This window comes from Hyperolius riggenbachi, chromosome 3 (genome assembly GCF_040937935.1).
Source record: "Hyperolius riggenbachi isolate aHypRig1 chromosome 3, aHypRig1.pri, whole genome shotgun sequence".
Lineage (NCBI taxonomy): Eukaryota > Metazoa > Chordata > Amphibia > Anura > Hyperoliidae > Hyperolius > Hyperolius riggenbachi.
In genome coordinates, this window is record NC_090648.1 from 260402429 (window position 1) to 260428273 (window position 25845).

A 25845-nucleotide genomic window follows, 5' to 3' on the forward strand; every position below is an offset into this window, starting at 1 on the left:
AAAAGAGCGCGATTTACAACACGGTCCAGAAGCGTCGAACTAGTGGGACCGATCTACGCCGACATCTTTAAACGCCTCAGCTTCAGCACTCATAAGGCAAAAAGAGTCTTTATTCCTGGTGAGTTTAATCTTTAGGTCTAGCCCATTCAAGACCAGCTTTGGCTGATTAAAGATGTCGGCGTAGATCGGTCCCACTAGTTCGACGCTTGTGTTTGTGTCGGTGGTATTTGAAAGATATCCAATTCGGATTTGGCATACTCGGTCGAGCAGTCGTGCACGAAAGCCATGTCGCCGCTTAAAAGATGTCGCCTGGTGAACGATCTGGTGATTTCTGTCTTCTGCGCTTCTTGCGCCCATTGGTTTTATTGAGAAAAGGTGGAAGAACTATGCTGTCAATATGTCTTTTTCGTTTACGTTGTTTTTTGCGTATATACACAACGCCTGACCCGTCCTGCTCTTGTTTTGAACGATTGATTCTATCCATGACAGCCGTTGACACTGACGCTACGGCATCTTTAGCGATGTTTTTGGCTGCTGTTTTTACATGCGGCTTTACAAGTTCAATGCTTTTTCTAAACAATAATGCCGGGAGGTATGATGTCTATTTTGTTGTTCAAGAATTTATCAGGGAAAAACTAGAAATGCGCATAGTGAATCAAGGGGGTCGTCTAATGTGCGTGACCCTGGTAGATTTAAAAATGAGATTCATAGATTCTTTAAATTTCATACCTATGAAACTCAGTAAAATGCCAGAAGCCCTGGGGTTTTCAGGGGCTAAAGGCCATTTCCCACATTTCTTCAACACAGAAGCAAATCAGAGCTATGTAGGCCCCATGCCCCATATACAGTACTATGGTGCGGAATACATGATGTCAGGTGAGAAAAAAGAAATCTTGGAGTGGTATGAGGAACATAAAAATGACACATTTAATTTTCAAGAACAGTTGAAAGCTTATTGCAAGCAGGATGTGGAAATTTTGAGAAAGGCTTGTGAATGTTACAGAGAGCGGATCATGCAAATGACTAGAAAAGAAGTGAGACAGTTCTGCAAACGTAAGAAGGAGTACATTTTAGTGACTAAATGCATTGACCCCTTTCAGCTCATTACTCTGGCCTCTGTCTGCATGGCTATGTACAGATTTAAGTTTCTCCCAACAGATACTATAGCCATTCTACCCGCTGATAACTATCATAAAACACAGAAACGTTATTCCACACCGGCTATACACTGGCTTATGTACGTACAGCATTCAGAGGGCATCTCTATAAAACACGCTCTAAGCGGTGGTGAAAAGCAGGTAGGGAAGTACTTTTTGGACGGATATGCTTTTGTTAATGACGTACACATAGCTTTTGAGTTTCAGGGCTGTTTTTATCACGGCTGCCCCGTGTGTTACAATGAGAGTGATAACAACGATGTTACCAAGTCTACATACGGCCAGTTGTACAACACATTCTTAGCAAAGAAAAGCTACCTCTTAAAATGTGGGTTTACACTGCGCATAATGTGGGAACATGAATGGAATGAAATGGTTGCAAAAGATGATGGGGTCAAAGATTATCTCCTTAAAATGGAGTTCCCAGTACCGCTGGATCCCCGTGATGCTCTTTATGGTGGGAGAACAAATGCTATCAAACTGTATCACAAAACACAAGTCGATGAAACCATTCATTATTATGATTTCACAAGTCTTTACCCTTTTGTAAACAAAACCAAAACATACCCTGTAGGTCATCCTGAAATCATTTTTGACGACTTTGGGTACATAAAAAAATACTTTGGCATTGCTAGAGTGAAAGTGTACCCACCTAGAGATTTATTTTTTCCAATCCTCCCTGTAAAACTGAACAAAAAACTCATGTTCCCCCTATGCTACACATGTGCTCTGAATACACTGACAGACATCTGCAATCACACGGATGAACAACGCTCACTGACAGGTACCTGGTGCACTATAGAACTCACTTTAGCTGTAGAGAAGGGCTATAGGATTGCAGAAGTTTATGAAATCTGGCACTTCCCAAACACCACAGATGAGCTGTTTGCGCCTTATATTAAACTACACCTCAGGGATAAGCAAGAGGCTTCTGGCTACCCCAGCTGGTGTAAAAAAGATGAGGACAAAAAACATTATATTGACTCATTTTACAAAAAAGAGGGCATCCACCTACGAGCTGACAAAATAGCTGTGAACCCTGCCAAACGACAGATATCCAAACTTTTCCTGAATTCCCTGTGGGGTAAGTTTGGTCAAAGATCAAACTTACCGCACACCAGCATAGTTTCAGACCCGGATGAACTTTTCAAACTGGCCTTTTTACCATACCACGAGCTTTCCGAGGTTAATTTCATTAGTGATGAGACGGTTGTAGCTAATTGGAAATATACCAAAGACCGTTATACGGTAAACAAAAACACAAACATCTTTATAGCCTGTTTTACAACAGCTTATGCCAGATTGGAATTGTATCAATTACTGGATTGTTTGCAAGAACGTGTCCTTTACCACGACACAGACTCTGTCATCTTTGTGAGTAAAGAGGGTGCTTGGAATCCGCCGTTGGGTGATTTTCTTGGTGAGTTGAGTATTTTGGCGGGGCCCTCCAACTCTGGAAAGAGTTATTTTGTAAAACAGCTCTTACTACACTCCGACACACTTATGTCGCACAAACCTGAAAATGTTGTTTGGTTTTATGCTTGTTGGCAAAAACTGTATGATGACCTCTCTCGTTTCTTTTCACATATCAAATTTGTCGAGGGGTTACCGCATACTTTTACAGACGAAGATCTGTTCCCACCTGACAAGGTAAATTTGGCAATTGTTGATGATCTCATGGAGGCGGCTTGTGAAAACCTTGAAATACAACAGGCATTTACAAAGTATGTCCATCACAGAAACCTGAGCATAATGTATCTTGTTCAAAATGTTTTTTGCCAGGGTAAGAAAAGCAGAACCATAAATCTGAACACTAAATATATGGTTCTTTTTAAAAATCCACGTGATAAATTACAAATCACCACGCTAGCTAGACAAATGTACCCTGGTAAAACCCGTTTCTTTTTAGAGGCTTTTGAAGATGGTACACAAGTGCCTTATGGCTATTTACTGGTAGATTTACGTTCGGATACTCCAGACGCGCTCCGCTTGAGAACGGGTCTGTTCCCTCCGGACCTACCGGCTGTGTATGTGTACAAAAATCAAAGCTCTAAAAAGTGATTTTCTCCGTCTTACTTGTCATTCTTAAACGTGCATACACATCTGTAAAGATGTCTAACAGACTGAGGCGCAATTGGGCCATTTTAAAAGTTCTAGTGAAAGCAAAGCCGTCTGTCCGGAAATCAATTTTACGAAATGCCAGTAACGATTTGATTTCTGCTATTGGTGAGATCGCTCTCAACATTATAAAAGGGAAGATACCCCTGAAAGAGCGGCAAAAGAAACTACTTAAAAGGTGGCGAAAAGCTATAAAGAAACTGAGTGATAAAACGTTTCCCATTAAAACCAAGAAACGACTTGTGAATCAGTCTGGTGGGTTTATAGGCTCCCTCCTTGGGTTTGCCATCCCCTTAATAACGAGTCTGATTGCTAGCCGTGTTGGTGGCTCATGATGGATCATACTGAGAAAATGTTCTTGGTGTCCAAACAAGAACTTGACAAAATAAAGAGGCCCTCTGCAACAGCACCCGACATACGTCAGACTGTTACACAACGTCTAGATGCAGAAATTAGTGACATTTTGCATAGGAATGACATGCCTGATGATGAAAAAATTAAGAGATACACTGCTGTGTTACAGAGATACTTAACGTTTGCCAGACAGGCTGGAAAAGAAACAACTTCTTTAACTTTGATAACGCCATCCTCATCTGATCAGACGCAATTGACAAATGTTAATGGTAACAAATACGATGATATTGCTGAAATACTTAATCATGTTAATGAACGTTTTAAGAAAAATGCCGCGCTGTTGTTAAATAGACTGGTTCAGGCTGATGATACAGTTACTTGGAATGCAAGAGGGGAGTTTGTTTACAGAGGCCATATTGTTCCTGGATCCAACATGGTTGATTTGGTTCGCAGCGCTACGCAAAACCACGCCATGACAGCGAGTAAAGCGCCTCCTGGTTGGAAAATATTTATGGATGCCATGGCTGAATTAAATGTACCGTCTAGTGTGGTTGGTAATACAAGGACAAGAGACATGCTCGACCATCTAAAAGCACAATTGCCCGAGGAATCAACAGCGACACCTAGCACACCTGTCAGTCGACGAATGTTCTCTCCATCACCAGGACTAACCCAGGGGACTTTGCTTCCTAAAAAAAGAACTCTTCCTTTGCTGCAAACACACTGGTTAACTCTCTAATTATTTTCATACAAGGACTTAAAAGGTTTGCCGGGAGCCGTAATCGAACCCGTGTCAGATACACGTAACCGTTTACAACGAAAACGCCGCCCGTGGATTAATAAAGTTAAATAAAACCTGTTTGTTTGTTTTTTTTTTCTGTTCAGTATATCATGCTCTGTAATAAAGTTATTTTATGTACATACATGCCTGTGGATTAATAAAGTTAAATAAAACCTGTTTTTTTTTTCTGTTCAGTATATCATGCTCTGTAATAAAGTTATTTTATGTACATACAATTAAAACAATATTTTACAATTGTTATTAATTCAGATACTGTTAATTTGTGTCTCTATGTATATACCAACGAAGATGATCTTTTACAGCGGAAATAAATTCACCCGCTGTTAATTTGTATCTTTATCATGATTTAATAAAAAGCACATAAAACCTGCCACCGCTTCCTTATTAATAAAAGCTTACACAATATTAAGTGCTATAAAACATAAAGGGATGCGTATCAAACAATGGGCCCCGTATATATGGCATGGTCTGGGCTCATTAAGGTGTACGTATCAGGCAAAATGGTTCGCAACACAATGGGGCACACCCTGAAGAGGGCGTTGAAAAGGGGGCGGAACATCTGTCACTAAGCCGGATGTGGGTGGCTTGACGTCACATACCTATAGGGGCGTGGAAAAGGGTGGGGGAAAGGGGCGTGGTACCTGTCACTAAGCCGGATGTGGGCGGCTTGACGTCACATACCTATAGGGGCGTGGAAAGGGCGGGGAAAGGGGCGTGGTACCTGTCACTTTACCGGAAGTGGGCGGTTTGATGTGACATATAGAACCTTTACTACTCATGGGCAATGAAGGGTAAAGGAATAAGGAGAAAGAAAATGCTGGTTGTAGAGAAAAGGTTCCCATTGCTGTTCTCTATTTCACTGCACAGTTTTAGCCTAGGTAAGGCAATTAAAGCATTAGAGTATGTGTGCTAAAAATGTCTTCAATGTAAGCTCTGAACAATAATGCAGTATATTTGCTCTATTGATTTTATGACCATGTTAAGATACTGGTATGCCAGGTGGCAGATTTCTGGAAAGACCACAAAAGCGTAGGGTAGCTGCAGCCCAAGGGGGTGGCTGGACATGGAAGAGCGGTTGCTGCTTAAAAATGGAATAGGCATGCTGCTGCCTATGGAGGATATACATGAAAGAGAGGGGTTGATGTACATCCATGTTACACATGGAAGAGGGGGCTGCATGTGCAATGTGAGGGGGCTACTGCACACAGAGGGGGCAGAAAAAGTATATATATCTGGCCTTGGGTATGTAAACCCCAGTATGTGCAGTATAAGCTAGTAGTTTGTGCCTATACTGAAGGTAGACAAGTTGTGTATCCATGTCCATGTTTGAGTACTTTAGAAATATTCCCACTGTTTTGCAAGTACTCCCCTCAACCATCTGATTATTATTTGTCCTGTTTAAGTTGCTTTACTGTTCATGTCAAACTGTAGGGATTAGTACCACTCACGTAAAAGTTTTCAAGATGTGTGACACGACCAGCAGACCGGTACTGTAGGGGGGGCAGCCACAAATCCACAAACACAAAATTAAAGCTCAATCACATTTATTGCACAAACACAGAGATAAACATGACCAAGCGCGACAGCTGCTCAGTCATTTTGTCTCTGTTTGTGCAATAAATGTAATTGAGCTTTAATTACTCTCTGTGGTGAAGACCTCTTTCGTGTTTGTGGCTTTATTGTTCATGTGCAGATCTGTTAAGCAATTCAGCATCACTAAGCACAGGATTTACAGATTTGTGATTTAGTTTTGGTTTTTTTTACGCTGTACACTATAGGAATGTGGTGTTTGTATTTCATAACAGAGCCAAAACCTATAATGCGCATATGCTGATTTATAGGTTATAGATTCATTTTATGCATACTTAAAGGATACTAGAGCCCAAAACCATAAGAGAAACGGGGAAAGCCAGAATGTATGATGAGCTGTCCTGATTGCCAACTAGCCACCCCCTATCACCCCTCCCCCATTCTCCGGTGTCTCCCTCCTTATCAGAAGCCCCCCGGCGGCCTCTTCTGAGTCGTTGGAGTTGGGCATCACTGCACAGGCGCAAGCCCGGGTTGTGCAAATACCTCAGAGCGTGACCGCTTATGACGTCATGATTACATTATACATAGAGCGCTCCCGGCTGTGGACATGCACAAGTCAGGCTAGCGCCTGTGCAGTGAAGCCTGACTACGGTAACCCAGAAGAGGCCGCCAGGGGGCTTTAGATAAGAAAGGAGGGAGACACAGGAGAACGGGGGGAGCAGTGGATATCAGGTCAGCTAACTATACAATGCCGGCTCCCACGTTTCTCTTAAGGATTTTGGCTCTTGTATCCTTTAAAGTGAAACCAAGCCCAAGCTCGGGTTCAAAATCTGCTACTTACTATTTAGAGAGGGAAGCCTCCAGATCCTAATGAGGCTTCCCTCGGTTCTAACAAGCCCCCCTTTGCTGAGCGCGCCCCCCATCCCGTTGCTGAGCTGCGCAGCAATGGTGGGATTAAAAGCACACAATGACCGCCCACGCATGAGCAGTAGCACGGATTCCACAGCTCCGTACTACTGCGCATGTGTGGGTGGACTCAGTCAGCAATTATGCTGACTTGAACCAGGAAGAGGAGCTGCGCGGTCCCAATGTGAAGGGGGGCATTGTCACTAATCTTCTGGGGGGCCGCGCTCAGCAATGGGGGACCATGGGTTACCGAGGGAAGCCTCAATAGGATTCTGAGGCTTCCCTCTCTTAGGTAAGTATCTGATTTTGTGTACCTAAGCTTTGGCTCGGGAATACTTTAAGCTTTTAATAATATTTCTGTTTTTTGGATCCATTCAATTAATATATTTTGTATGCTGTAGAGAAAGCAACTGTTGGCCAGAGTGGCATAATAACCACATGCACTAGGTATGTACCGTATTTTTCAGACTATAAGACGCTCCTGGCCATAAGATGCACCTAGGTTAAGAGGACAAAAACCAAGGGAAAAATTATATATACTAAACCTGGTGCATCCATGGTGAAGGGGCATCTTGTGGATTATGCCCCCATTGTACCTCATGGCCACTTGTACCTCTTGTGTCTCCCTGAGTCCTCTGCCTTCCTTGTGTCCTCCTCTATGCCCCTTTGTGTCCCTCTCTATACCTCTTTTTGTCCCCCTTGTGTCCTCAGTTTGTACCCATGTGTCACCCTCTTCATGGGTACAGCAGTACAGGGAGTCCCCAACATTGCGGCAGGTTGGAGGTTCGTATTGACAGGCATTTACAAGTCAGGAACTCCCTGCAATTGGACTATAAGATGCAGTGACCCCCCCCCCCCCCACACACACACACACACACACACACACACACTTACACACACACTTTTGGGGGGAGAAAAAGTGAGTCTTATAGTCCAAAAAATACAGTATGCATCAAATGCATTATGTAACGGTCTACAAAATGCCTTTACTGGTGTATCTGTATGGTATGGCAATGGGACAATAGCATAGGATTGGTTGGTTCTGTGACGTAGTGAATACGATGCATAAGTAGCTATTAAAAATAAAACTAAAAAAAAACATTTTGGTCAGGCTTCCACTTAAAAGTATTCCAGCAAACGTGCTTCTTGTAATGCTTAGAAAAAACACAAGCAGTTGCCATTTATGTCAAATGTTGGTATTACGATGTCATACCAAATAATGGAACCAGTAAATATGTATTCCAAGTCAGACCTATAAATGCAATAAGATGGAGGAGACAATACACACAAGGACAAAAACTTGCAAACAGAATTCAGCTTTCCAGGGAACATGTAGATAGACGCTGTAGCAACAGAGTAACAAACAGGTAATAACAGAAATGCACAAACACTACAAAAACAAGAACAGTCCACCACTAATGTCACCTGATGTGCAGGCCATTACCGGGAGCAACAGGGATGGTCAACGAGATGCTAATAATTCTGGCTTGCATGCAAATATAATACAATTGCATGCAGCTTGGAATTAAGCCAATGAAATCCACTTCCTGAATATTTCGATTAGTCTAACTATTCAATCTACATACAATGTATTTGCTAAGTTTAATTCTAGCATATCATTGACCATCTCTAAAGAATTTTTTTTTCCGACATTCATTGTCCAGTGTAAACACTGCTGCATATAAAATCTGATGACCTAGATAGTCTTGGTCATAAAGGGAGAGTGGATGCTGGACTCCAATGCAACCTGGGAGAGTGGATGCTGGACTCCAATGCAACCGTACAATCCAATTGTAAAGAGGGATCCGCACACAGACTTGCTGGAACTCAAATCGCTTTTATTGTCCCATCACACACACAAAGTACATCTGACCGTACTACCGACAATCGTTTCGGGGCCGTTAAGGTCCCCTTTATCAAGGCATGGGGCAGACAAAGTACAAAGTGTGTACTTTGTCTGCCCCATGCCTTGACAAAGGGCACCTTAACGGCCCGAAACGATCGTCGGTAGTACGGTCAGATGTACTTTGTGTGTGATGGGACAATAAAAGCGATTTGAGTTCCAGCAAGTCTGTGTGCGGATCCCTCTTTACAACTAGATAGTCTTGGGTCACCTGCCACCCCACTTTATCTTGCTGCCCCGTTTGGAGAAAATCCACACTGTGGATTCAGTCTCCAGGAAAATATGCAGCTTGTCAAATACATTTCACCCATGAAATAGGTATTATGTGCCCCAGTTTGCTTCTATACATGGTTTGTATTCATGTATCAACATGCCTATAATTTGAATTTGCTTTGTTCAATTCTGGGCTGGATTTTGGTGAGACTTCAATTAAGGCCTTGTGAAATGTACCATATTAGTTATCTATAATGATAATTTCCAAGCCGTCCGTTGTATGTATGTGTGTCTGTCTGCCCTGGACACGCCCCCTCCTGCCCTGCTGTGATTGGCCGCAGCGCCGATTGGATGGCATGTGCAACCCTGCCCCACACAGCAGCTAGTTTCTAACACTGTACAGAACTGGTACGTCTTCAATATGCTGAGGGAAGCAGACCTTGTGCCATAACTCTTGAACTAATGGCCTTACACAAACCCCTCCACTCTTCTTTACCTCTGTATTTAGGTGTTTTTCTTGCTTTCCACTGCAGCTAATGTGCTAATAATCACCCCCCCCCCCCCTTACTGTGCATTGCTGTATTCATTTTAGATATTCTGTTCACAATGAATTTATTTGTTTTTATTAACGAGAGTTAACATTTGTCATCTTGTATAAATACAATTTCCAGTACTCATTGCTGACATTTAAAGAGACACTGAAGCGAAAAAAAAAAAATGATATAATGAATTGGTTGTGTACTATGAATAATTACTAGAAGATTAGCAGCAAAGAAAATATTCCCATACTTTTATTTTCAGGTATATAGTGTTTTTTCTAACATTGCATTATTCTATAATATGTGCAGATTACACAACACTCAGCATTCAAAATGATTCTTTCAGAGCAGTCTGTGAAGTAATGACATCTCCTCTGGCAGAGGAAAAGTAAATAGTCCAGGAACAGTTGAGATAATAAAAGTCAGATAACAGCCCTCTCCACGACATAAGGCCCATACACACGTCGGAATTCCGCGGACGGGTCGTTTGCACGCCCCGTCGTTCCGTCGTTCGCCCGCTAAATCGGGCGTGTGTATAGGCTGTCGTTCGCTTGATAAGGGTGAGTTTGAGCGATCCGCCCGGCGGATCGCTTAAGGGATACTTATCGTTCGCGGAAATCCGACGTGTGTATGGGCCTTAAGACTAACTTAGGCGGAGAGCTTAATGGCTTGTTTGCATAGAGATAACAACTGGAGTTTTTCAACTCTTCCTGTACTGGAAACAATTCGGATGTATCTGATCTTAATGTTTTATTTCTTAGCTGTACTACACATACAAATCATAATATCATAATTTTTTTTTCGCTTCAGTGTCTCTTTAATAGTATGTTACTAAGTAAATCCTCCATCAGACAAAATAAAGTTCAAAAGCGTTCAAACATTTGTGAAATGTACCATATTAGTTATCTATAATGATAATTTCCAAGCCGTCCGTTGTATGTATGTGTGTCTGTCTGCCCTGGACACGCCCCCTCCTGCCCTGCTGTGATTGGCCGCAGCGCCGATTGGATGGCATGTGCAACCCTGCCCCACACAGCAGCTAGTTTCTAACACTGTACAGAACTGGTACGTCTTCAATATGCTGAGGGAAGCAGACCTTGTGCCATAACTCTTGAACTAGTGGCCTTACACAAACCCCTCCACTCTTCTTTACCTCTGTATTTAGGTGTTTTTCTTGCTTTCCACTGCAGCTAATGTGCTAATAATCACCCCCCCCCCCCCCCCTTACTGTGCATTGCTGTATTCATTTTAGATATTCTGTTCACAATGAATTTATTTGTTTTTATTAACGAGAGTTAACATTTGTCATCTTGTATAAATACAATTTCCAGTACTCATTGCTGACATTTAAAGAGACACTGAAGCGAAAAAAAAAAATGATATAATGAATTGGTTGTGTACTATGAATAATTACTAGAAGATTAGCAGCAAAGAAAATATTCCCATACTTTTATTTTCAGGTATATAGTGTTTTTTCTAACATTGCATTATTCTATAATATGTGCAGATTACACAACACTCAGCATTCAAAATGATTCTTTCAGAGCAGTCTGTGAAGTAATGACATCTCCTCTGGCAGAGGAAAAGTAAATAGTCCAGGAACAGTTGAGATAATAAAAGTCAGATAACAGCCCTCTCCACGACATAAGGCCCATACACACGTCGGAATTCCGCGAACGACGGGTCGTTTGCACGCCCCGTCGTTCCGTCGTTCGCCCGCTAAATCGGGCGTATGTATAGGCTGTCGTTCGCTTGATAAGGGTGAGTTTGAGCGATCCGCCCGGCGGATCGCTTAAGGGATACTTATCGTTCGCGGAAATCCGACGTGTGTATGGGCCTTAAGACTAACTTAGGCGGAGAGCTTAATGGCTTGTTTGCATAGAGATAACAACTGGAGTTTTTCAACTCTTCCTGTACTGGAAACAATTCGGATGTATCTGATCTTAATGTTTTATTTCTTAGCTGTACTACACATACAAATCATAATATCATAATTTTTTTTTCGCTTCAGTGTCTCTTTAATAGTATGTTACTAAGTAAATCCTCCATCAGACAAAATAAAGTTCAAAAGCGTTCAAACATTTCTCTCATTTTGAAAATCACGTTTGCATGTGGCGAGTCTGACATTTAGGCGCACAGCAGAGTCCCCAGTATCTGGCACCAGCAGGGATCGCCTGATGCCGGATACATGTGCTTGGCTGAAAAAGCACCCCCCTCCTTAATACTCACTGAGCCTCCAGCGACGTATTGTAGACTTCCTGCAGCTCCTGGTGGCTTTTCGACATCCTCCATGCACAGAAGTCGGCGTGTATCCTGACCCGCATGGGGTCAGGGGACACTGTCTTTCGTGCACGGACACTGGAAAGCCACTAAGCACCCGCTAGGAGCTGCAGGAAGCTGCAAGACATCACTGGAGTCTCGGTGAGTATTTTAATGCCCCCAAACCTGTCCAAACACCCCCCCCCTCCCAAAGGTCCCCATTATCCCTCAGGCATGCCAGTTAGTTGAGACTTCCGGTTGCTTGAGTTATAGATAACAGGTACTTTGCTGTATGGTGTTTTATATTCATGTTTAGAATGAGTTCTGTCATCCAAATATCGCTACCCACGAAATACAGAATACTCGCAAGCAGTAAGGAAACCTCCAATTAGTCATATGGCTACAGTTTGAGTACAGTTGTTACCAAAATTCTTATCTCCAGGTTTCTGTCACTTGCCCCCTGGGTTTCTCATAAGTTGGCACAGAGCTTGAAACAAAATATTAGCATTCTGAGGGTGCAAACATCTTTTTATCTGCCATAGTGTGATTGTCTTCATACCAATAGCTAGCTTTACATGGCTACAGGGATTCTTTTTGCTCTTTTTAATAACAGTTGGACTGAGCGTGTGATACGGGAAGTATTTAGTGCTTTCAGTTAGGGAGTAGCTGTATGTATGTATTATTAATAGGGCCATTCCTAGCACACAATTTAAAAAAATCATCTGATGATCTGTGGTATGCTTGTTTTGTACAGCATCAGTTTGCTTTTATTTTGTAGTTGACATAGGATAATGACAATAGTAAAGTTAATGTCCAAGCTAGCTAGTATAGTGAATGAGAAAATGAGGCTGAACTGAAATTACACTGAAGACAAACTGTTCAGTTGATTTTACACTGATGAGAATGAAGAAATTTAGGCTAAGTTCACACTATGTGCATTGTTGTAATGTGCTTGTTATTTTTAGATTTGCTATGTAATGTTATGTAATGTACACATTATCACACAGGTGTGCAATGTAGAAAGTGTGTTTTTCATGGTCCGTTACCATGCGGAGATGAGATATACCCTCACATGAGATTAAGCTCTCAGTTTTTCAGGGTAGGAGCGTAGTTATCTGGAACCTATGGGGAATGGTATTTGCTAAATAAATGTAGCTTTTAATAGTGTATTACAGTGTTTCCCAACCGCTGTTCCGCGGCACACTAGTGTGCCGCGGAACGTTGCCTGGTGTGCCGTGCTCTTATCCCCCCTCCCGCCCGTCCCTGCGGCCGCCGCTGTTATTACCTTAGCAGCGGCCGCTCTCCCCTCTCCAGACCATGTATATGCTAGCAGCGTATCTCCGGCTGCTCTGTGTGATGCACTGATGCGGAAGGAGGCAGGGCTCGGTTACCATAGTAACGGCGATACATATCGCCGTTACAGGAAGCCGCTGCCCTCCTTTCTTCCGCATCAGTGCATCACACAGAGCAGCCGGAGATACGCTGCTTGAATATACACGCGCCGGAGAGGGGAGAGCGGCCGCTGTTAACAAGGTAATAACAGCGGTGGCCGCGGGGACGGGCGGGAGGCACTAAACTGGCTATACTGGGGCACTATTCTGGGGTACTATACTGGCTATCCTGGGGCACTAAACTGGCTATACTGGGGCACTATTCTAGCTATACTGGGGCACTATTCTGGCTATACTGGGGCACTATACTAGCTATACTGGGGGGCTATACTGGGGCACTATACTGGCTATACTGGGGCACTATACTGGGGCACTAAACTGGCTATACTGGGGCACTATTCTGGGGCACTATACTAGCTATACTGGGGCACAATACTGGCTATACTGGGGGGGCTATACTGGGGTACTATACTGGCTATACTGGGGCACTATACTGGCTATACTGGGGCACTATACTAGCTATACTGGGGCACTATACTAGCTATACTGGGGGGCTATACTGGGGCACTATACTGGCTATACTGGGGCACTATACTGGGGCACTAAACTGGCTATACTGGGGCACTATTCTGGGGCACTATACTAGCTATACTGGGGCACAATACTGGCTATACTGGGGGGCTATACTGGGGTACTATACTGGCTATACTGGGGCACTATACTGGCTATACCGGGGCACTATACTGGCTATACTGGGGCACTATACTAGCTATACTGGGGGGCTATACTGGGGCACTATACTGGCTATACTGGGGCACTATACTGGCTATACTGGGGCACTATTCTGGGGCACTATACTAGCTATACTGGGGCACAATACTGGCTATACTGGGGGGCTATACTGGGGTACTATACTGGCTATACTGGGGCACTATACTGGCTATACTGGGGCACTATACTGAGGCAACTAAACTCCCTACACTGGGGCAACTATGCCAGCTATGCAGCCGCACCCCAGCCCCCCCCCCCCCCCATAGCGGCACTGTCCACTAGGTCGCGCAAACAACCGGGGGCCGCATCGCCCCCACCGCGCGCGCGCCGTTCCCCGGAGAAAAATTTGGTCAGACAGTGTTCCCCGGGCCGGAAAAGGTTGGGAAACACTGGTGTATTATACCTCATACTATACCCTCACCATAAATTCTGTATTATCCATTTCCAATCCAATTTTGCAAACACTCATGTTCCCTTCCTCCTCAGCACTTAGACCTTGTTCACATTGCGTTCGGCTCGCGTGTCTGTCCACGGTGGCTTTTTTTCCCGCGTTTTTTAATGCGTTTTACAGAGATTTTCTGGGCGTTCGCTCATTTTTGTGGACGTTTTTGTAAACGCTTTTGCAGAGCCCTTCTGTATTTTGATCTGGGAAAAAATCCGGAAACAATAAATACAATGTCTTTTTTTTTAAACGCTCACGCAATCGCTTGCCAAAGCGGTTTTGTGAGCATTTTGCGTTTTTCATATAACTTCCATTGAGGCAAATTGCCTCAAAAATGGTTCATGCACCTCTTTTCAAAGCGGATCGCAAACTAACTGCTCTGATATGAACTCTCTCGCTCTCTCATAGCGAATCATTGCACAAGCGCTTTCAGGGCGATTTTAAAAATCGCTCACGCTTAAAATTTAGCAAAAACGGACATAATGTGAACAAGGCCTGACTTCTTTCCAGTGTGCGGGGGTGAATAGGGTGATTGCAGGAGTGCTGTGCTGCAGGGTGCAAGTGGGGTATCTATCTTCTCACACTACAGAAAGAAGGCGACCTGGTATTAGCAGGGGGCAAAGCCAGCATTCGTTTGTGCGCTGTAGCTCGAGGTAGAGCTACAGCGCACAAACGAATGCTGGCCTTGCCCCCTGCTAATACCAGGTCGCCTTCTTTCTCTGACACTTTGATCCATATAGGCAAATGCATGGCAGACTAGATCAGGCAACGGCACCTTTAGCGGTGAGCCCAATTTCACCCACATAATGTTTCAGTTATGTGGCATAAAAAAGATTAATGTTGAAAAACAGTAATTAAAAACAAATGAATATCAATATAGACTTAATGTAATGCAGTTTAATTCTTGTATACTGTACTATAAAAATAGGTTTGTGATCCCTGCGAGGCTGTTTTTTTTTCCTGATTACTTGTGAATAACTGAGTTCTGGACAACTGAGATTCTACTGTACCATGATAGTGCAGCAGAAGAAATGACACTCCCTTGACTCCCAGACCAAAGGCAACGGAGGAAGGTGCAGATGAATATTATCCTTTTACTACATTGTTTTCAGAATCCTTAGTATTTACATATTTGTTGAGAACATCATGCGTTACATTTCCTTGTTTATCCACCCTGGCAATTGAAACTGGTCATCACTAGACGCACACAAAGCCAGAACACTTACCTTACTCTATTGTAGAACCAGCGCAAGCAAATAATGAAATATAACACAGGTTAGAAAATGCCTTTCTATGCATGAAGCACTGTGATTACTCATAAAAGACGGATGAGGTTTAGAGGCTATAAACGATTTTTCATCTCTTATGAAAAGAGAAATTGGAGATATTACATTTGTAGTTAGACAGTCATAAGATTTGCTAGGAATGCCATGCAATATTTGCTCACAATACATAGATGTACTAAACATTCATGAAGTAATGACAGATGCCTGAAGGTGATAGTGATAGCCTGTTTAATGCTCGTTTTACATTTGTGTACGAAAATGTCTGACACAATAATACTATAAACACACATTGCAAACAGCCATTTATCAACATAAGGATCTTAAACAGATTGAAGCTGTAAATTATTCGAACTGTCTGGATTTTCAGCAGAACTACTTCATGCAGAAACCACTTTTCTAACAAACCATCTTGCACACATACAGTACAGCTATGGGTGTGCAAGTGTCACTTGACAGGTTGATAACAATTGCCTCTTAGTTGGGGCTCTGACATATTGCAATGGTTTCTGGACGCACATGCAAATACTGTGTGACTCATTTGATTTTGCATTTGGTGCAGTGGACAACAGAGTGTTTAGGAAGAACTTAAAAGAAAGATGGTGTGCATATGATGGATACAGGCAGTTCCAGCAATTTACAAGTGCAGATACATATACAGTGGTGGCATCTAATAGGACCTGGAGTGTGCATCACATCAATGGTCAGCTCTTTGCCCAGAAGACTGTGCATAAATAAGTAAAAGGAGCAAACTAATGTTAGCTGTTCCAAGTAACCAAAGGTCTGTAGATGGAGGGACAAGAGGGTGGTTTCTAAAGTGTAGAGAGCAAAAAGTGCTACAGCTAGAGTCTAATTTTAAAGGATAAATGCAATTTTGCTAATCGGTTGTAGACAGGGCTGTGAGCTCTGATTGTTTTTAAAGCCCTGGTTTAGGCTCTTATTTTTAATGCATATGGTGTGCAATATGTCATAATGTACAACGCACAAACATAAAAACCATTTTCTATTTCTATTTTTGTAATTGCCTGGTTTGCTAGAGGTGCCCCTCAGTGATACAATCTTGACTGTACAATCTTACCATATCTACTGTATGTAGTAGAATGATAAGCTGAGTAAGTATACTACGTAAAACGACACAACAACTCTGACTTACTGGCCAGGGTTATTTTAAAGCGGATCTGAGATGAAAAACTAACTATAACAAGTAACTTGTCTATATATCTTATCTAAAGTTTAGATGGTTTACACAGCAAAGCAAGCTGCAAACAGTTTTAATAGAATATGATTATCTATTCCTGTGATACAATGACAGCAGCCATGTTGTTTGTAAACATTACATAAAGGCAGGCTTAGCTGCATCTTGAGCCATCAGCCTAATCCCCTCTCCTTCTCCCTCCTCCCCTCTGCCTCTGAAATCAATGGCTAATAACACCTCCCCCTCCTCCTGCCCAGACTGAGCTCCCATAAGCCCTCGCTACTGCCAAGGCTCTCTGAACCTGTGGGCGTGGCTTATTTAGTTTATAGGGAATTAGAGTATTAAAGCAAAAACAAAAAAAGTATTTGGCTTGAGGAATGCCCTATAAGCAATAGGAAAGGAACACAATTATGAAATGTGTAAAAGTTCACCTCGGATCCACTTTAAGGCAGTTGAAAAATGTTCAAAAACAGTGTTTATTCTGTAAATGGATCTCCCGCCATGATTTCCACCGGTTTCCGCTGCCCGATCGTTAAATGTATGAATGGGAACAATGTTCCCATTCATGAATCTCCCCGCCGTCACTGTGATCGGAGGCTTCCGATGAAAGACTACATCACTTCCCTAGTTACAATGTAACAACACATTGTATCGTATTTAGCACACAATTTACACTAATAGGATTTTTGCTCAGCAGAGACATCTTGTGGCCAAATAGTAAAACACACCTACTGACTTTGGGGATTAAAAATAAATTATTATCTATGTCAAGAGGGTATATAATTAATAAAAAATGGGCTAGAAATTAGTGATGGATGTAAACCTGAATAAATGCACCTTTTATTTCAAAAAAAAATATTGTCACCATGCATTACACTAGGGGTATAATTTTAACGTTGCAATAACCGGGACAAATGGCCAAATAAAATGTGTGGATTTTAATTATGGTAGCTTGAATTATTTTAAAACTGTAATGGCTGAAACCTGAAAAACTATTTTTTTTCCATTTTTTTTCTTATTATTCCCATTTATAATACATTTAGAATAAAATAATTCTTATCATAATGTACCACCTAAAGAAAGCATAATTGGTGGCGGAAAAAACAAGGTAGAGATAATTTTGTTGTGATAAGTACTGATAAAGTTATTGGGGATGAAAAGGAGAAGCGTTGACAGGTGAAAATTCCTCTCGTCCGTAAGGTAAAAAATACCCACAGGCTGAAATGGTTAAATAGCAGAATCACTGTAGTTTCTCCATTTCTGCCCCATTTAGTAAGGGTAAGGTCATACAGTGTGTCCATTGTGATGCAGCATCGCAACAGATTTTAAAATCTGCATCTTCTGGTAACACACCTGTTGCAACATATGGTATTTCGTAGCCATTCCTTTGTAATACAAGCGTAAAGTGCAGGTTGACTGATAGTGCACAGTTCAGCTTGCATTATTATGATGGAATATGACATCCTGCATAGCTAACGCACGGATGTGAATTGGCCCATTGTGGGACCATTACAGTGTGCTATTGAGTGAATATAACTTACAATATAATGCACCACAATGTCCATATTGTAAACACACCAGAAAACGTACTGGAACTTTGCAACCGCACTATGATTGGTATGATTATCATAAGGCTGCTGTCTGACCAGATCTTCCCACAATTAGGGTAACCAGTTTGGTTAATTTGCCTGTGAATCCTCACCCTTGATGTATGTGAGGGTGCTTATCATTGCACATTGTCTCAGGAAGCAACATGAGGAGGTATAGTACATGCAATAGCATTTTCTTCACTGGCAGAATATATTGCTTTTGTGAGCAGATTCCCTGTAAAATAGGAACAACTGTTTTTACAAAAGGTTTTACACAATGCTGTCCTGCCCTGGGATCCGTGTCTATGGCCATGTCAGACGCAGATCCGCGGCCATGCACGTGAGGGCAATGTGTGCAAGCCTGTTCAGCACCCATTATCCAACAGACTAAAATTACTAGTGGAATTATGTCCTCAGTATTCTTCAAGAGGTCTTTTATAAAATAACTATTTGCTGTTCTTACATCAGGCCTGATGCCCCAGCTAGTGGTAAGATTGCCATACACAGGCAGTCACTCTGCTGGGGAAGCACTACCCGTCAACCTTTGTTTGCCTTTCATCCCACTCCTAGCAGGAAAGCGTCTGTGACGGGTTGCTATTATCTCCTGCACTAATTGCCTGATGGACACATGCCTACAGGTTTCATGATCCCCAATCCTGGCTGCTAGCTGCTAATACCCTACTGACAACACTGAGTCCCAGTGGCTGGTATAAGTTTATATGTCTGTTGTAGGTCAGGCGACAATGGAAGTAGTGGAATCACATTATCTAACTCTGTTGTCCTAACACAGGAAGTGCAGCCATATTGATTTCCTCATAATCTTCTGCAGCAAAATGCAAGAAATAACAAATGAGCAAAGATACATCAATATTTTCATATCTAAGAACAAAATGTCTTTTTTTGTGTGTGTCCAGGGTTCTTCTTTAAGCAAGATGGAAGAATGAAGAGTTTAGCTCAGTCATGTGATTTTTATAACAGTTATTAAATAAATATGTCAGTTATTAAGGTTGCAGATGGGATTTAGATTTGTACTGAAAATGTTCTAGTAAGTATAACATGTTATTGTGATCAGTCATATTCTGATAGTCTCTGCTTTTAGGTGCCATTATTGGGCAAAAGTTAAATGTTATAAGAACACTCTAATTATCACAGATTATTAGATGAAAATAAATTGATCTTCCTGTTTGCTGGCTGCTGTTAATTACAAAACATTCTCCTAACATGCACATTTCCACTGATCCAGGAAGACAAAGAAATTAAGCCATTAAAAGCTGACATCTGCCAATCAATTAACTGGCAGCTGATAGAAGTAACCCTTAAGCAATGCAAACAAAATTAATAAAAATAAAGTGTTAGATACTTATATAGAGTAAAGGTTCTGGATTCCATAGAACCTTCCCAGTCCTGACTCGGTGCTCTCGTTCCACCGCTGTCCCCATTGAATTTTGGGCACCCTCAGCAGGCTTCTGAAGCACTAGTATCTCACTACACATGTGCAAGCCCAGTGTGGATCGACTTGGGGGGGGTCCCAAAAAGGTATTCAACCTGCAGAGGACCAGGAAGGCTCTATAGGATCTAGAACCTTCCCTCTCCATAGGTGAGTATCTATTTTTTTTTCATCACTTCAGATTCACTTTAATTAACCAGAAGCTAGAGGCTTAATTGGGGGGGGGGGGGGGGGGGTGAATGCATTCTTTTTTCCACACATTGCACTGAATCCCAAAAGCAATGCACAACATAGCTATAGCGATCCCAATGCGAATTTGAATCAACACGGATGCCGCATCCGGTAACCCATCCCTAGAGAGCCAATATGGGATAGTGATATTTTAATATTTCAGTTTTTTAGATTTGTGCATAAACTGTACCAGCACAATTTGCAGCCTATTAATTTTTTTTCTTGTACTTCAATGAACAGACGTATCAAAAAGGGAATAATATGAACTGTTCCATAGAAAATCACTGCAGGCTTAGTTCATCCTGTTGTGTCATTTGTTTCCTGTATCTCTAATTAAAGTCATGAAGGACCAGAAAGTGAGGTGAAAATACATTTGGCTGGAGTTGGGAGTTAAATTTCAAAAATAAATGTGCAGGACAGAACACAGTAATGCAAATACAGAATGAAAGCAAACCTAAAGTGAGAGGCATATGGAGGCTGACATATTTATTATTTTTAAACAATGCAGATTGCCTGGCTTTCCTACTTATCCTCTGACTCTAAAGGTACATACACACAGGCCATAATTGACCCCTGAAATGGCCGTTAATGACTGTTTCAACTGACAATCATTCTGTGTGTACAGCAGCCACCGATAAATCCTGCTCAGTCGTCGTGAGTCGTTAAGGATCCGTTGTGTCCCTGATGCCTGAGAAGGACAGATCACAATTATATTTTTGCTCCCCACACCTGCAGGAATCCAGTCTGTCTAGAGCTAATCATGTTTCCTACATCCTTCTCCATAGCAACAAAACGCATTGCTAGCCTAGCGTTGTGTCTGTAAAGCATCAGTCCCTTGTCTCCCAAAGGAACATTTCCCGATCTCCGATGGGCGACAATAGTCTCATGTGTGTTCAATAATTAATACTTTTAACTGTTAACCCTGAACAAACATGCAGATCAGGTGCTCAGTAGGCTGACAAATTTAGCTGCAAGCTTGTTTCAGGTGTGTGGTTTAGACACTACTGCAGCCAAAGAAATCAGCAGGACAGCCAAGCAAATGACATTGTTTAAAAGGGAATGAAAGTGGTGGCCTCTATATCCTTCTCACTTGAGGTGTCCTTTAAAAAATAAAGAGTTGAGTTAAACTAAAAAAAATGTTAAATATGCGCATCTATTTTAGGCACTCAAAATCTTCCTTGTTTCTGATGAAGGAATACCATGTGGAATATGTATGTCATAGTGTTTATCTGTAAACTAGATTTATTTAGTACATACAGCATTGGGTATATAATTTGCCCATTACTGATACTGAGACTGTAAACAGAAGCACTCTCTGTGTTTACAGAAGTCACAATGTAATTGAAGGGCAGGGTAAAAATACAGTATAGTTGGATGCCAATAATTGTGCCAATAATATGCTTCTAGTAAGCCCTATACATGTAACTGTGGAGGAAGGTCAAGCAGGGTTAGATGGATGCCTGGAGGGAAATCAAAGCACAGGGTCTAGGCAGAGCACATTCTTTATTCCTATAGTTTTAGCATGGCCAGAGTTAACTCTCTCCCTTGTTCATATATAAAACCATGCTTTTGGTAATGCTGTCTGCCCACTATTCTATATTATGCATTTATGTATCACTGACATCTCCTGCAACACTTTACAGAGTACATAGACCTGTCCCTAACTGTTCGTCACAATCTAATCCTTACTATAGTCATAGTCTAATGCCACTGCCACAGTTTAAAGCCAGGATTTTTTTTTGCAGTTAACCAAATACCCTTATTGTTTTGGGAATGTAAAAGGAAACTGCAGTGCCCAGAGGAAGCCTCCACAGGCAAGGAAAAAACAGACAATCTCCATGCAGATGGTGTGGTGTCCTGGCTGGTATTAAATCCTGTGACTCCAGCTCTGGAAGGCAGGGGTGCTATCCCCTATCCTACCCAATGACCCTAGAAAGCTGTGGTAATGCAGGAAAATGTATGGTGGTTCTACAGTCCTACTTCTACAATAGCTCTGCAACTTCTGACTTTTTATTATATTATCCAGACTAGTGACTTTAGCCCGTTTGAAAACAAGCTCTAGGTCCGTCACCGCCGCCACATGCCAGCGCGCATGCGCCCCGCTCACACCTGCCCACCTGGCCGCCCCCTGGAATATCCTGTCCCAGGCTGTCCATGCCATGTACATGCGCAGTTCCATTTCACACGGACACAGGGACACTGATGACGCAGGGACACGTGCTGTTTTATTCTATAGGATAATATGCATGATCCAAAGCCTAATTTACACATCAAAACTGATATTTTCAAACTAATATTACCGATAATAGTAGTTGTGTGTTATAAGCAACAAAAGTATAGTTTTATCTATGAGATACAGTAGTAAAAAATATGTGAAAGGTGGATACTTACATATCCACACAGAGACAGATGAATGGATTTTAACGATGGAGTTGGAATGTTTCAATATAATGCATATCAGTATGGCAGATACTCACAGTACAACTTCTACATGGTCCAAAGCCCATTGATCATGACCTGTTCCATTATGGCGTGGCTGCCACCATCGCAGTAAGACTCCTTTCATACGTGCTTCCCTAAAGCATCACACAAAAAAAGTTGGCATCCTCAATTAGTTTATGTATTAATTAACCAGGCAATCAACTGTTACTGGTCACCCAAACTGAACTGCTATATAGGAGTTTATACATTACCTACTATATAAATTACAGTAATTACTCATCTGAGTATATTCTACCAAAATATTATTAGTAACCTTTAACATACAAGGCTACAGTCTATACAAAAACTGTTTACAGGGGATTAATCAGTGTGTATTGGGATCAGTTACTATCACTTACTATCGCTGATTAGTAAGTGAATATTAGTAATGCTGATAATATAATGTCCTCCATACCCAATCACTCAGGACTCACCACTGCTCTACTCCATTCTCCCCAAGAGTTCTAAAGCCCCATCTACATGATACAATTTTTTCTGCGATTCGATTCATCGATTTGATTCGATTCAATCCGACATGTCCAATCGGGATTCGATTCGATTCAATTTGCCATTGCAAAACAATAGCAAATTGAATTGAATCCAGACCGGAGATGTCGGATTGAATCGATTAATCGAATCGCACAAAAAATTGTATAGTGTAGATGAGGCTTAAGAGCTGCAAACTGCAGGAGATGACATGCAGCATTGTCTCACCACACACTGACCAGCTTAGTTCCAGTGTGTAAATATTCCAGACTACTGGGGGACACCCCCGGCATGTCATCACATGTGCGACCTCATAGTGTGGTGCAGCATCTTCAGCACTTCCAACTGTTAAGGAAATATGACAGGTATGAAAGTGACTGGTAGTTGAGTCCTGTACTGATCCGGTATGATTTCCCTTCTGCAGATAATCTATAGTCAACTGTAGGCAAAAGAGGCACACTTTAATGTAAAATCAACTACTAGTGTGTGATATTAAGGAAGCACTGTGACCCAGGGACGGTTCTAGACTTTTTGCTGCCTGAGGCAAACTTGTGAGGATGCCCCCCCCCCACCCCCGTTCCCCGAATTGGAATGATCCCACAGCACCTGACAATTTGCACAGCATGTTATAGCTGTGGGGAACCCACTCAAAACAACCTCAGTATAGGTAGGAAGCCAGGTATAGGTGCCCCAGTATTGGTAGCCCGGTACAGTTGCCCCCAGTATAGTTTAGCCAGGTACAGTTGCCCCCAGTATAGGTTGGCAAGGCACTCTCTTCACTTCCTGTTTCTGCCTGGTGCTACCCCCAGACTTCTGCCGCCTAAGGAAGTCACCTCACTTGGCATCATGGGCGAACTGGGCATGTTGTGACCTATGGGCTTGAAGGACTGCTGTGCTGACTATGACTCTCAGGAGACTATTCAGGAAAGCCTTATAATGTGTGTGTGTGTGCGTATATATGTATATATATATATATATATATATATATATATATATATATATATATATATATATATATATATATATATATATATATATATATATATATAATTCGTGGGATGCGAAAGTTTGGGCAACCTTGTGAATCGTCATGATTTTCCTGTATAAATCGTTGGTTGTTACGATAAAAAAATGTCAATTCAATATATCATATAGGAGACGTACATAGTGATATTTGCAAAGTGAAATGAAGTTTATTGGATTTACAGAAAGTGTGCAATAATTGTTTAAACAAAATAAGGCAGGTGCATAAATTTGGACACCACAAAAAATAAATGAAATTCATATTTAGTAAATCCTCCTTTTGCAGAAATTGCAGCCTCTAAATGCTTCCTGTAGGTTCCAATGAAAGTCTGGATTCTGGTTGAAGGTATTTTGGACCATTCCTCTTTACAAAACGTCTCTAGTTCATTCAGGTTTGATGGCTTCCAAGCATGGACAGCTCTCTTTAACTCACACCACAGATTTTTATTTATATTCAGGTCTGGGGACTGAGCTGACCATTCCAGAACATTGTACTTGTTCCTCTGCATGAATGCCTTAGTGGATTTTGAGCAGTGTTTAGGGTTGTTGTCTTGTGGAAAGATCCAGCCCCAGAGGGGCTCCAGCTTTGTCACTGATTCCTGGACATTGGTCTGAGTGGAATCCATGCATCCCTCAACTTTGACAAGAATCCCAGTCCCTGCACTGGCCACACAGCCCCATAGCATGATGGAACCACCACAATATTTTACTTTAGGTAGCAGGTGTTTTTCTTGGAATGCTGTGTTGTTTTTCCTCCATGCATAACGCCCCTTGTTATGCCCAAATAACTCAATTTTAGTTTCATCAGTCCACAGCACCTTATTCCAAAATTAAGCTGGCTTGTCCAAATGTGCTTTAGCATACCTCAAGCGGCTCTGTTTGGGCTGTGGGCGGAGAAAAGGCTGCCTCTTGCATACAGCATCTCCTTGTGTAAAGTGTGCCGAATGGTTGAACGATGCACAGTGACTCCATCTGCAGCAAAATTATGTTGTAGGTCTTTGGGGCTGGTCTGTGGGTTGACTTTGACTGTTTTCACCATTCGTCGCTTCTGTCTATCCGACATTTTTCTTGGTCTGTCACTTCGAGCCTTAACTTGAACTCAGCCTGTGGTCTTCCATTTCCTCAATATGTTCCTAACTGTGAAAAAAGACAGCTGAAATCTCTGAGACAGCTTTCTGTATCCTTCCCCTAAACCATGATGGTGAACAATCTTTGTCTTCAGGTCATTTGAGAGTTGTTTTGAGACCCCCATGTTGTTACTCTTCAGAGAAAATTAAAAGAGGACAGCAACTTACAATTGACCCCCTTAAATACTCTTTCTCATAATTTGATTCACCTGTGTATGTAGGTCAGGGGTCACTGAGCTTACCAAGCCAATTTGAGTTCGAATAATTAGTTCTAAAGGTTTTGGAATCAATAAAATGACAAAAGTGCCCAAATTTATGCACCTGCCTAATTTTATTTTAACAATTATTGTACACTTTCTGTAAATGCAATAAACTTAATTTCACTTCTCAAATATCACTGTGTGTGTCTCCTGTATGATATATTTAACTGACATTTTTCATGGTAACAACCTACGATTTATACAGGAAAATCATAAACTTTGATCAATGACTTTGAATGGTTATACCCTATGTTCATAAAAAAACAAAACAAAGGTTCCAATGTAAAAATGCTGTGTGTGCTGATTGTTAAATAGGGAAAATTGTACGATATGAGCAA

The 25845-nt window shown here is 41.8% G+C and overlaps 1 protein-coding gene across 6 annotated transcripts in view; it reads right to left on the reverse strand.

Annotated features, from left to right (window-relative positions):
- The window catches only part of RELN (reelin), a 736759-nt gene that overhangs the window by 7736 nt on the left and 703178 nt on the right, over window positions 1-25845 (reverse strand). For 4 of the 6 annotated variants that reach the window (XM_068276232.1, XM_068276233.1, XM_068276230.1 and 1 more), the window contains 2 exons: window positions 22608-22706; window positions 15612-15747 (listed from right to left, as the gene is read on the reverse strand). In XM_068276232.1, coding sequence (XP_068132333.1) covers window positions 15618-15747; window positions 22608-22706 — 229 coding nt within the window. In that variant the 3' untranslated portion in view covers window positions 15612-15617. The remainder of the gene's footprint in view (window positions 1-15611; window positions 15748-22607; window positions 22707-25845) is intronic. The other 2 variants (XM_068276234.1, XM_068276231.1) reach the window with 1 other exon arrangement.